This window comes from Rattus norvegicus, chromosome 7, assembly GCF_021556685.1.
Source record: "Rattus norvegicus strain SHRSP/BbbUtx chromosome 7, alternate assembly SHRSP_T2T, whole genome shotgun sequence".
Classification (NCBI taxonomy): Eukaryota; Metazoa; Chordata; class Mammalia; order Rodentia; family Muridae; genus Rattus; species Rattus norvegicus.
This window is the reverse complement of record NC_141540.1, coordinates 124,287,440-124,298,957: the sequence shown is the minus strand read 5'-3', so window position 1 is coordinate 124,298,957 and position 11,518 is coordinate 124,287,440. Positions and strand designations below refer to the sequence as shown.

Below are 11,518 nucleotides of genomic sequence, written 5' to 3'. Positions count from 1 at the left end.
ATGGTTCATCAAGTAAAAATGCCTGCTGCTAAGCCTGAGGACCTCCCTGAGAATTACAGGGAGAAAACCAGCTCCCACAGGTTGTCCTCTGACCTCCATGTGTATACCAAATATATTTTAAAAGTTTTCTAAAGAAGCCAGGTACTTCACATGCTCCAGCGAGCCCAGTTGTAGACAGTGTTATTTCACTGACAGGCCCTGGTATTCATCCACACCCTGATCACTTGAAGGGGTCATCAAAGCCCCAGGTGGGCATGGGCAGTTGGCTGGAGAGCCTAGGTAGCCAAACAATGCTTCTGAGAAGGGAATAAGAGACTGAGCTCTGCAGACCCTTGCTTGGCCACCAAGGAGATGTCAGAGGCTGACCACAAACTGAAGTGTTTGACTGCTCCTTCTAATCCTAAATCAACATGGCTCCCATGCTGACAGTTGGCCACCCAACTCCTCTAGCCGCTTGGTTGGGTACATCAGTGTAAAAGTTTGAGACCTGTGCTGTGGGAATTAGCACAAACCAGAGACCGACCAGTCTAAACCACTAGGCGAAGTGCCCTTCTCACTGAAGGCTACAGGTGACAGCTTAGAAGAGAGGGCGCCTCCAGTGGTGAGCAAGGGAAGCACATCTGTGGGTGGCAAATGACCCCGTTTCAGCAGAACACTGGGGAATTGCTGGAACCCTGACCTGCGTGCCTGGCTGGAAGAGCACTGCCAAGGAGCCCTTCCCAAGTCTTGGGTGCCTATAATACCTGATGGGTCATTTGTGCCCTATAGGGACCATTTATACCCTTGAGGCAGTGCCCAGGTGAAAGGGTGCTGGGACTCAACACCCTCTTCCTCCCAGTTGGGTCACCCTAGGTGGAGAACCTGGGTAGTACAGCCCAGACAGGCCCAGCATAGCCACAGTCTCCCTGTCCTCCAGGCCAGATAACCCACTAAGTACAAGAGCATATTACACATGCATGAAGTTAAAGACTTTATTTAGCTTTAAAGGCCCCATGCTCCTAGGGCACGCCTGCAGCAGTGCAGAAAAGCAGGTACAACTGTCCCTGCATGGGACTTGGCACTGACCACCTTGACCTACCTGGTGGCTTCCTGGACTAAGACCAGGTAGACCAGCAGGCCCAATGGTCATGAAAGCAGGATGACCTCAACCCATGATGCCTGGCTGGCAGGGCTGCATTCCTGATGGCTAGGTGTCCTCACTCTGTGAGCCGGGAGCCCCCTCGCCGACCAGAGTTATCACGCCATACATAGTAGTTGAGCATGGTGGCAAAGGCCAGCCAGGCCAGGTAAGGATACAGCAAGCGGGCAGCCGGTGGGCTCACTCGGTGCCAAGCCAGGGTAGTGGCGGTTGCCACCCCACTGACAAGCATGAGGTCCACCAAAGCCTGCAAAGAGAGAAGATGAGAAAGCTAAGCCCTTGCCAAGTCTAGAAGCCCTATTGAACTTTAGGTATGATGCCTGCTTCTGATCTGAGCTTCAGTTTCCTTGTCCGCAAATCCCTGCCTGAGTGTGCCATGTGTGGAGTATGTGTGACAGCTCCAAGGGGACACAGCATATCCAGGAGGGAAGCAGCAGCTGAAAGGCCTCTGACCTGAAGATACAACATAGTAAAGTGCTGAGCCAGGAGGCCAGTGTAGGGGCCAGACTGCTACTGCTATGGTGCACACAGTGGCTCAGCAAAAGCTGAGAACAAACAAAAAACCAGGTCTCACTGTGCGGTCTTAGCTGACTATGAACCGGCCTTAGAGACCAGGCTGTCAGACTTAACAGCAATTCTCCTACCTCTCCTGGCACTGCAGACCAGGCAAGCATCACTAGGTCTGAATGAGAACAGGTTTAAGGAGAGGTTTGGTCCTCATGTGTCAGAACACAGAGCACCAGGTGTAATGCCAGTGTTTGACACCACTGCTTCTATATCCAAGATGGCAGCCCCACCCACTTCGACCTGGCCTTCCAGACTTTCTTCATGGAGGGAAGATGGGCTGAGATGGCATTAGTACACAGGTCACTGTCACCTAGTCTAGCCTAGCCCTCTCCTGGGCTCAACTGATTCTCCTACTTCAGCCTCCTGAGAGCTAAGACTACAGGGGCCCCACTGCACCAGACTCACAGAACTCCTAAAGGGGTTGCAGGCCACAGGCCTCCCCCACCACCTGTAGATACTGACCCCATCTGGGATGTGATGTCACCTGCTCTCCCAGGGCCATTTCCAGTGACCCCAAGAGTCAAGTTACAGCCATACTTACCCAGCCCATCTGCCGGGCACCAAAGAAGATGGGGGGCCACGCCCAGTTCAGAGCCAGCTGACCAGTGTAGAGACCCAAGGGAACCATAGCCTCCTCTGTGAAACCTCCCAGCTCTTTCCAGATTATGTAGGAGCCATACCTGAAACAGACAACCAATCAGGATGTCTCAGGGCAAGGCCAAGAGTATTACCCTCCTCTGAGACCACACGGCGACGGCTGGAGTATGCTCTGCTACTGACTTCTGTGTAATCTCAAAGGAGCTGCTTGCTCTCGCTGGGCCTTTGTTTCTTAGAAGATCACTACAGAGATTGGACTTGAGAACCCGAGTCAGTATGGTTACAGAATGAAGGCTGGGGGTGAGGGGACAAGCAAGTGACAGCTTGGTCATTGCAGGTTGTTGGGGTCACGAGGCGACAGCTGCGGAGGGCTTCTGGGAATGGACCACACTAGGGCCTGGTGCTGTACAGTATGACAAGGAGATTGTGGCGGCCTCGTGTTTGCCTTGGCCCATGTTGCTGTTGTCCACACTAACCTTTATACATGGGACAGCCTGGGAAGTTTGAACCCAGGCAGGGTTCCCAGAGGCAAGCAGGAAAAAGTTCACTCTCGCAATGCATAGGTTGGCAGCCCCACCACCCTCTCTTTCTCAATGGGAAACGATGCCACTCAGTCCGTGGGCCTCCCTCTGCAAAGGCCCTAATGCCCAGACTGATTCTAGGGGGAGCGGGGCACTACATGGGGCACCTACAACTACTACCTACCCCATGGCCGAATACAGTGTGCCCCAGATGGGAGCGAGTGTCCAGCGAGGCGGATGCCAGGAGGGTTTCTGCAAGCTAGCATACCAGCGGAGGCCCTCACCACGCACAAAGTAGGCTCCCATGAAGCCCCCCAGGCTGGGCACCAGAGTGAGGCCCACGGCGGGTACCCAGGATTGAGACATAGTGATTGCAACTGCTGTTCTGGAAAGATCTGTAAGAGAACACAAGGCAGGGTGAGGGCAGTTCTAAAAACACCTTGGGGGCCAACCCTTCAGCACTACTGGGGTTCTGTCCCCCAGGATCAACCAGCCCACTTATTCCTGTGGGTGTGGAAGGAGAACAGAGTCGCCACCACACTCATGCCCCTGCCCAGAGGTGCCACTAGGGCTCCACCCACCTCCTTCCTACTCCTACTCCAAGCATCTGTTCTCTCACCTCATCCTCAATCTGGGGTCTCCTGGTGCGACCTCTACTCCTTGACTCTCTGTTAGGAAGGCTCTCAGTTCTGCTTCCCCTCAGGCCAAGTGTCACTTGGGGATGCTGGGAGATCTGTGCCTTGTGTCGCAGACTATCACTCACTCATTCCCTTGGTGATTGGCAGCTGGCAAAGCTTGGCTCCCTTTCCACACCCACCTACCATGACCTCAGAGGAGTCTCTTCACTCCTCTGTCTATGCACTATGTTGACGCTGCCTACTTCGGTGTCCCTAGGGGGCAGCATAGAGTATCCTGATCCTCAGATGTCTACCTCTGAGGCCAACCCCATGTACCAGAGAAGGAGGACAGACAGCCTTCCCAAAGTTGCCCAGCACTCTCAGCCAGGCTCTGCCCTGATCACAAAGCTACACACACACACACACACACACACACACACACACACACGGACACTCAGGAAAATGATCAAGACTGGGTCCCAGCCTACTTTCCGTGTCTTACAGCTGGTCCCAGGCCCTTTGCAGCCAATCTCTGGGCTGAAGTCAAGGCCCTGTGGGCTTGAGAATGGGGAACCCTGGTGTGGAAGTCCAGGGTCAGCCCTACCTCTGCTTGCTCTAGGAGTACAAAGCCAGTCAGTACCCTGACTGGGACTCAGTTTCTCCATCAAAAAAAAAAAAAAAAAAAAAAAAACCAGTTCCCACTAACACACACACTGTTAGTACCTGGAGAATCATGGTGTCTGCTTGCACTGGGTAAGAAGCCATCCGGGGAAGTGCCTCAGTATGGCAAAGCATTTGCTATGCAGAGTGTGAAAAATGTCGTTTGGATCCCCAAAGATCCATATGAATGCTGGGCGGATGTGGTAATCCACCTGTCATTCCAGCACTGTGGAAGCAGAGCAGGATCCTCAGAGCAAGTCAGCTAAACCAGCGAGAATTGGCAAACTCTGGTTCAACAAGAGATTCTACATCACTCAATAAAGGAGACATCTATTGAGGAAGACACCGGATGGAGTCCATGCCTGTACACAAACACACCTCTCTCTCTCTCTCTCTCTCTCTCTCTCTCTCTCTCTCTCTCTCTCTCTCTCTCTCTCTCTCTCTCTCTCTCTCTCTCTCTCTCTGGAACGAAATAACCTCCTACATATAGCTCAGTGGTAGGTAGACAGAGGACTTCATTAACAAGACCTTGACTTCAGTCTCTGAGGAAAACAACCCCATTGCCTGTAGTTGTTTGAATGAGACTGTCCCTCATAGGCTCAGTGATTTGAATATTTGGTTCCTGATTGGTGGTGCTGTTTGGGTAGGCTTAGGAGGTGTGGCCCCCATCACTGGGGGCTGAGCTTTGAAAGCCAAAAATCCCACCTCCTTCAGTTTTGATTTCTCTGTTTCACGTTTGAAGATGTGAGCTCTCAACTTCCTGCTCCTTGCAGTATGCCTCCTCCTTGCCACGCCTGCCCCCTGCTGTACCTGCCCCCTGCCATGCCTGCCCACTACGATGGACTCTTATTCCTCTAAACTTTTATTACTTGCCTTGGTCCTGGTGTTTTATCAAAATAACAGAAAAGTAGCTAATACTGTACCCAAGAACAGGGGAGTCTCACACACTCCCACCAAGCTTCCGAAGACTCATTTCTTTGTTTGTAAAGTGCTTGGCAAGCCAGGCAAGTGTTCTGAGCTATACCGCTACCCTGGAAGAGAAATTTTTTCTTATTCTTTTTTATTATTGTTGTTGTTGGTCCTGAGAACACTGAGTCTAAGCCTCGGGCATACCAGACGAGCATTTTACCACTGAGTTGCATGCCCTGATCTCTCTTTACTTTTTGTTTGTTAAGTGACCTAATTAGACTTTTGTTGTTGTTGTTGTTGTTGTTGTTGTTGTTTGTTTTATGCCTCCATCAGTAGACTGGCTGTAGGCAAGTCGGTGGGGCCTTCGTCCGCTCCATGATTGATGTGGGAGAGCCTAGTTCACTGTGAGTGGTACCACTCCTGGGGAAGTGGAGGTCCTGGGTTGTATAAGAGAGCAGGCTGAGCAAGAGAACAAACCAGTAAGCAGCACCCCCTCCATGACCTCTGCATCAGCTCCTGCCTGCAGGTTCCTGCTCTGACTTCCGTCAGCATTGGACTGTAATCTGTAAGCTACATAAGCCCTTTGCTTTGGTCATAGCATTTTATCCCAGCAATGGACAGTGAACCAGAATAGTAAGTAACTAGGCTGGCCTTAAACTCACAGTGTAGCCCAGACAGACCTTGAACTTTAGAACTTCCTGTGTACAGCATCCAGTCACGGCTTAGAGGACATTTTTAATGAGTTGAAAACTGTTTTCAGCATGAACTTTTTGGGAGAGCAGGAGTGGAGACAAAGTGTCTCTATGCGGCCTGGGCTATCCTGGAACTCCCTCTGTAGACCAGGATGGCCCTGAACTCAGATCCACCTGCTCTGCCTCCTGAGTGCTGGGAATAAGTTATGCGCCACCACCACCCAGCTGTTTTCAACATAACCCTAAGGCAGACCAAACCATTTACTTCTCAGGGAGGGGGTTGGCAGCCCCTCCCAGTACAGACAAGGCAGTCACCAGCATTTTTCTGCACCTTTGTTGAGTCATAAGACTCATCCCCCCTTGAGAAAGCTGGGGTACAAGAAATATCTGTCCCAAACTGGCTGTTCGCTTAGCTCAGTCTCGTGTCACCTCAAGCAAGCTTGGGTTGCCTCAGAAGCTGCTTATCTCTGCAGTGGGAACACATCCCGCCTTTCTTTTTTTTTTTTTTTTCTTCTATTCTTTTTTTTTCCGGAGCTGGGGACCGAACCCAGGGCCTTGCGCTTGCTAGGCAAGCGCTCTACCACTGAGCCAAATCCCCAACCCCACATCCTGCCTTTCTAATAAATGCCACAGCAGTGTGGTATCCAGTGAGCAGGAGGGGGCCATGACCAGTGCATTAATTAGGCTTCCCTGGATGTCAGCATGGTCAGAGCAAGCAGAGGCCCCACATCACACTGTGAGAAACTGAGGCCCAGAGGCAGCGTGGAGAGCTGCAAAGTGAGGCACTGAGGGCCCTGCATAGGTTCAGTTTTCTCTCTCACTCTCAGAAGATCACCAGGAGCTTGCCATCTCTACAACGGACGTGGACACCACAGTCCCCTTGGGCGCACTTGGTGATCTTGCCAAACCTCAAGCCTGGGCCTGAGCCCAGGAAGAACCTCAGGAGGAGACTTCTGCACAAAGACTGACAGTGCTCAGTGCCCCGGAAAGCACTGGCTCACAAAGATGAAGAAAGACGGAGGAAGAAGCCCAGAACTGCGGAACGTGAGTGATGGGAAGCAGTGGGCTCTGGGAAGCACTGGGGCCTATGCAGGAAGGTGGCAGGTTCTAGAAGTCAAACCTGAAGCTGAATGAGGGAGAGAGTACCTGAGTGCCTGAGACGCTGGAGTGGAGGGAGGACCTAGGAGAATAAGAAGCTGAATGGGGGGAGTGCCTGGGGGTATGAGAAGCTGAGGGGGGGAGTATCTAGGGGTATAAGAAACTGAATTGGGGAGTACCTGGGGGAATGAGAAGCTGTGGGGGGGGAGTACCTGGGGTTATGAGAAGCTGAGGAGGGGGGAGTACCTGGAGGTATGAGAAGCTGAATGGAGGAAGTACTTGGGGGTATGAGAAGCTGAATGGAGGGAGTACCTGGAGTATGAGAAGCTGAGGGGGGAGGGTACCTGGAGTATGAGAAGCTGAGGGGGGAGGAGTACCTGGAGGTATGAGAAGCACACTGGGGAAAGTACCTGGGGGTATGAGAAGCTGAATGGAGGGAGTACCTGGGGGAATGAGAAGCTGAGCGGGGGTAGTATTTGGGGGTATGAGAAGCGAACTGGGAGTTGTACCTCTGGTTTCCGGGCTCTCTGAGAAGAGGGGGAGGTAGATGGAACCTGTGGGCCATTTGTTTTGCGTTTGTACATTTCCCAAGGTTTAGACAAGAAACTGCACTGTCCCTCCCAGCACTGTAGCTCATCTTGTAACCCCCAAGGCAGGAGGATTGTGAAGTCTATACCAGCATGGGATACACAGAGGGACTTTTTTTTTTTTTTTCCGGAGCTGGGGACCGAACCCAGGGCCTTGCGCTTCCTAGGCAAGCGCTCTATCACTGAGCTAAATCCCCAACCCCTACACAGAGGGACTTAAGAGGTAAGGGAGGGAGAAGGAATCAGTGTCCCTACTTAAGGTCACTGCTCCTCCCATTGCCAAGTTGCCAAGTCCCCTTCACAGTATCACTCCTGCTCCACAGCCTGGGGACACCTGTCAGGGACACCTGTCAGGGTTTTCAATTGGTTTTGTTGTTTGCTCGTTTTGTGGAGCCCAAGTGAGCCTGAACTCAGCCCTGTAGCCTAGGCTAAGCCTTGATACATACCTTCTTCAGCCTATGAACTCAGCCCTGTAGCCCAGGCTAAGCCTCGATGCATACCTCTTCAGCCTCCCAGCTCCTGAGGGCTCAGGTTACAGGCCTGCAACCCTGCACTGCCACAGCCTGGTTTACACTGTTGCTGCTTTTCCTCTCCCTCTCTAGGATTTATTCATTCATTCATTTTATGTATGTGAGTACACTGCCACTCTTGTTCTCTTCAGACACACCAGAGGAGGGAATGGGCAATTGGTTCCCATTACAAATGGTTGTGAGCCACCATGTGTTTGCTGGGACTTGAACTCAGGACCCCTGAAAGAGCAGTCAATGCTTTTTTTCTTTTTCTTTTTTTCGGAGCTGGGGACCGAACCCAGGGCCTTGCGGTTGTGAGGCAAGCGCTCTACCACTGAGCCAAATCCCCAACCCCTCAGTCAATGCTCTTAACCACTAAGCTATCTCTCCAGCCCACCTCTCCTCTCTTAATAGGGGCATGAAGATATTCACCATGTAGCCCAGACTAGCCTCAAACTGAGAGTCATCCTCTTACCCCAGCCTCCCAAGCCCTTAGATTACTGGGCAAGAACCACCACTCCTAACAACAGGTTTTATTAACTGAGGTGAAATTCCCCAAATATAAACTAACAATCTGAAATCACACAAGTCAATGATATTGCTGTCTCCCCAGCCACCATCGACACCAGGTTCCAAACATGTCCATTTAACACAAAGAAACCAGTGCCTGCTGGCCACTTGCTTCTTGCCCTACCCCACAACCAGCAAGTCCCTTAGGTCCCTCAGCAGCTGCCTTTTCTGAACATTCCCTAGCAAGTCAGAGCCTGTGTGGCTGGCTTCTTTTCTGAGAACCCTGCCTTAAAGGTTTGCCAGCCTTACACCCAACAGGGTAGTACCTCTTCCTCTCGACATGGCTCTGAGGAAGAAAGTGTTCTCATCACTGCAAATGGGGGGTGGGGGGGTTCTCTGTGTCCAGCAAGTCCCCAAATGGGACCAACCAATGTCTCTGTTGATGGATTTCAGAGTACATCAAGTTTCCCATTAAAGGGTTGTGTGTGTCCCAAGGACATACCATAAGGACAGGATCTAGGGACAGGACACTGAACCCCAGGTTCCCACTCCCACCCTCCATCTGCCCTGCAAAGGGGAGGCTGTCTTTATGCTCTGCTGCACTAAGGGGATCAAAGGGAGAACACCCATTTCCATCCAAAGTCACAAAACACGACTGTCACCGCCCTGCTTAAAACTGAAGGAGAAAGTTGGGCCAGGGACCTTCCAGGGAGCCTCTTGGAGACCGCCCAGTTCCTGAGTCACCCACATGGAGGGGTGGTAGACAGGCAGGGGCAGGGCCCACAAAGCTGAGTCACCCCCAGCTAGGCTGAGCTGGGCAGGAGATCAGCTCAGGGTGGAGTCCCAGGATAGTATAGAAGACAGAGCAGGGATACTCAGAGGGGGCGAAGCTGCCCACTCACCCTTTATTTCTGTCTCTTCTAGAAGGCACGGAACATCCCAAGCTTCACTCTGTTATCAGCTTGCTCAGGGGTGTTCCAGGAAGGAAGGATGGGACACCAAGATCTCCCTGGAAAACTCTATCAGTGTGACTATCAGTGTGGGGACCACTCAGTTGCTTTCTCCAGGGGAGGAGATAGCTACCTCTCCACTTCCAGAGAACACTTTGGACAGATAGATGGTCCAGGACAAGACAGAGCAGAGTATGGTGGTAGGCCTTCTCCACTTTCACCACCCCAGGACCTCAGGGAAGGAGCCAAGCCTTACTCAAAGACATTTCACAGGGCTCTTTCCACACATTCATATTCCTCACAGCAGCCACAGGGCAGGAGTCAGCCATCTCCCTTTGATCCACAGTCCCCTAAGGGGGTTTATTGATAGTGTCACTTTCTAGGTGAAGAAACTGAGGATGAGGGACTGTAGAGAAACCCAGTCAACATCTCTAACACCCATGATGATACCATGATGATACACGGTCACTCATGGATATTTGTCACCTCCCCTTGGGATACAGTGCCCTGGGCAAGGATCAGACCCACAGGCTGTGATCACTCTCTTCTCAGGCCAACAGCATCAACCTCTCTATCAGCTCCATAGAGCCTCGACCTCGCTCGCCTCTTAGTAGGACAGCCAGAAAGGATGCCTGAGCCCTCCCTCTCCTAGGCTCAAGGCTGCAGACTCCGTACTCCTTCGCTCTTGGCTAGGCATCTTGGACCTTCTGATACTCCTCATCTGAGTCTGTGAAGCTAGGACAGAACCAGTGTACCTGGGGTACCTGTTGCTCTGGGACTTCCCTAGAAACTATAACCCAGAAACAGAAGGGAGTCAGCCACGCCCTCTTCCTGCCACCGCATGAAGCTCCTCCCCATCCTTGAGCTTCCCTCCCAGCGAGCCGTTTCTGTCCCGAGGAATTTTAGGACTTTTTGTTCCGAACGAACTTGCAATCCTCCTTATACCTTTTGCCAGCCTTTCTCATTCTGAAAGTAATCACTGTGCCAGCAACAGGTCGGTTAGGACCGGCCAGAACTGGTCATCTTGAGGTCTGGGATGTGGGGAAATGGCCTGGCGGAGTGGCAACTTTTTCAAACAAAACTGGCTTTCTGGCGCCGCTTGCACAACCCCTAACAAGGGGAACGCAAACAGAAGAAGCCGAAAACTCCGATCAGAGAAGAGCTTAAAAAGCAAGCCTGCTGTCTGTCTGTCTCACCCCTCAGGGACCCACTATCGGGCGTTTCTGGACGCTAGCGGGTCTCAACCCTGCCCGGGCCAGGCACAAACACGCGATGCCCGAGTGCACACATCACTACAGAGGAGAGGCGTCCACACCACACATGCAGGAGAAGCAGCCTTTGGTCTCAGACAGTTGGGCTCAAGTCCTGGCTTCTATACGTTGCCTTTGCACAGCCTCAGTTTCCCACGGATCCCAGCACTCCCCTGCAAGGGAAGCAGGATTCCCAGCAGCTAGAGGATCCTTCTTTCTCTCCGCCCAGCTGCCTCCAGCAGCAGCCGCTGCCCTCTGCCCCACCGAGGCACAGGATCTTGGCCGTTGTCCCCAGAGGCTGAGCACCCTCGGCAATGCATTCTCGGGAGGAGTCCCACCCGCTTGGTCCTGGCCTCAGTTTCCCTTTTAGCTCCCTGCTGTCAGGGTCTCACCTACCCACAGCCTCGCTCACGCAGTCGCTGGCTGCTCCGTGAAGGACACTGCGCTGCGCGTAGAGGTTGGTAACCGCTGACCCCGCCTCGCCTCGCCCCGCCCTGCGCCGCACCCGGAGGCACCCTGGCTTCCCAGGCCCGCCCTCAGACAGGCACCCCTCTTTTTTTTTTTCCCTCTCCCCATGGTAGGCCTGAACACAGAGATCCCTGTTCCGGGCATCGCAGACAGGCCACTGTTCTGCATACAACGAAAGCCACAGTAGTGGCACGTGCTTGTAATCTCACACCCTAGAGGATGAGACAGGAGGATGACAGTGAGCTCGCTGCCAGTCTGAGCTGCGTATTACATTTTTTTTTTCGACTGTGCCTGACTGAATTCTACCTAACATCTTATTCCGTATTTTGTTTTTTGGTTTTTGGTTTTTTTTGGTTGTTGTTGTTTTAATGGGAGACTTGGGGTATAGTTCCATGGTGAAGTGCACCAAGGTCCCGGAGTTTCAATCCCTAGCACTACCCAAAAC

General features: G+C 52.4%; 1 protein-coding gene across 2 annotated transcripts; it reads right to left on the bottom strand.

Moving 5' to 3' along the window:
- Positions 1-957: 957 nt before the first annotated feature.
- Positions 958-11,063, bottom strand: Tspo (translocator protein). Of its 2 annotated transcripts, none has more exon segments than NM_012515.2 (4): positions 958-1,385; positions 2,247-2,385; positions 3,008-3,218; positions 11,002-11,063. In NM_012515.2, coding segments are annotated over 3 exon segments (510 nt in total). In that variant the 5' UTR covers positions 3,190-3,218; positions 11,002-11,063; the 3' UTR covers positions 958-1,196.
- Between the last annotated feature and the right edge of the window lie 455 nt (positions 11,064-11,518).

Excerpts from the sequence above, each read along its gene's own strand:
- Tspo (XM_087555712.1), bottom strand. The coding sequence starts at position 3,189 with ATGTCTCAATCCTGGGTACCCGCCGTGGGCCTCACTCTGGTGCCCAGC. Across the intron at positions 2,386-3,007 it reads ACACTGTATTCGGCCATGGG|GTATGGCTCCTACATAATCT; the intron begins GTAGGTAGTAGT and ends TGTCTGTTTCAG. Across the intron at positions 1,386-2,246 it reads GTGCCCGGCAGATGGGCTGG|GCTTTGGTGGACCTCATGCT; the intron begins GTAAGTATGGCT and ends CTCTCTTTGCAG.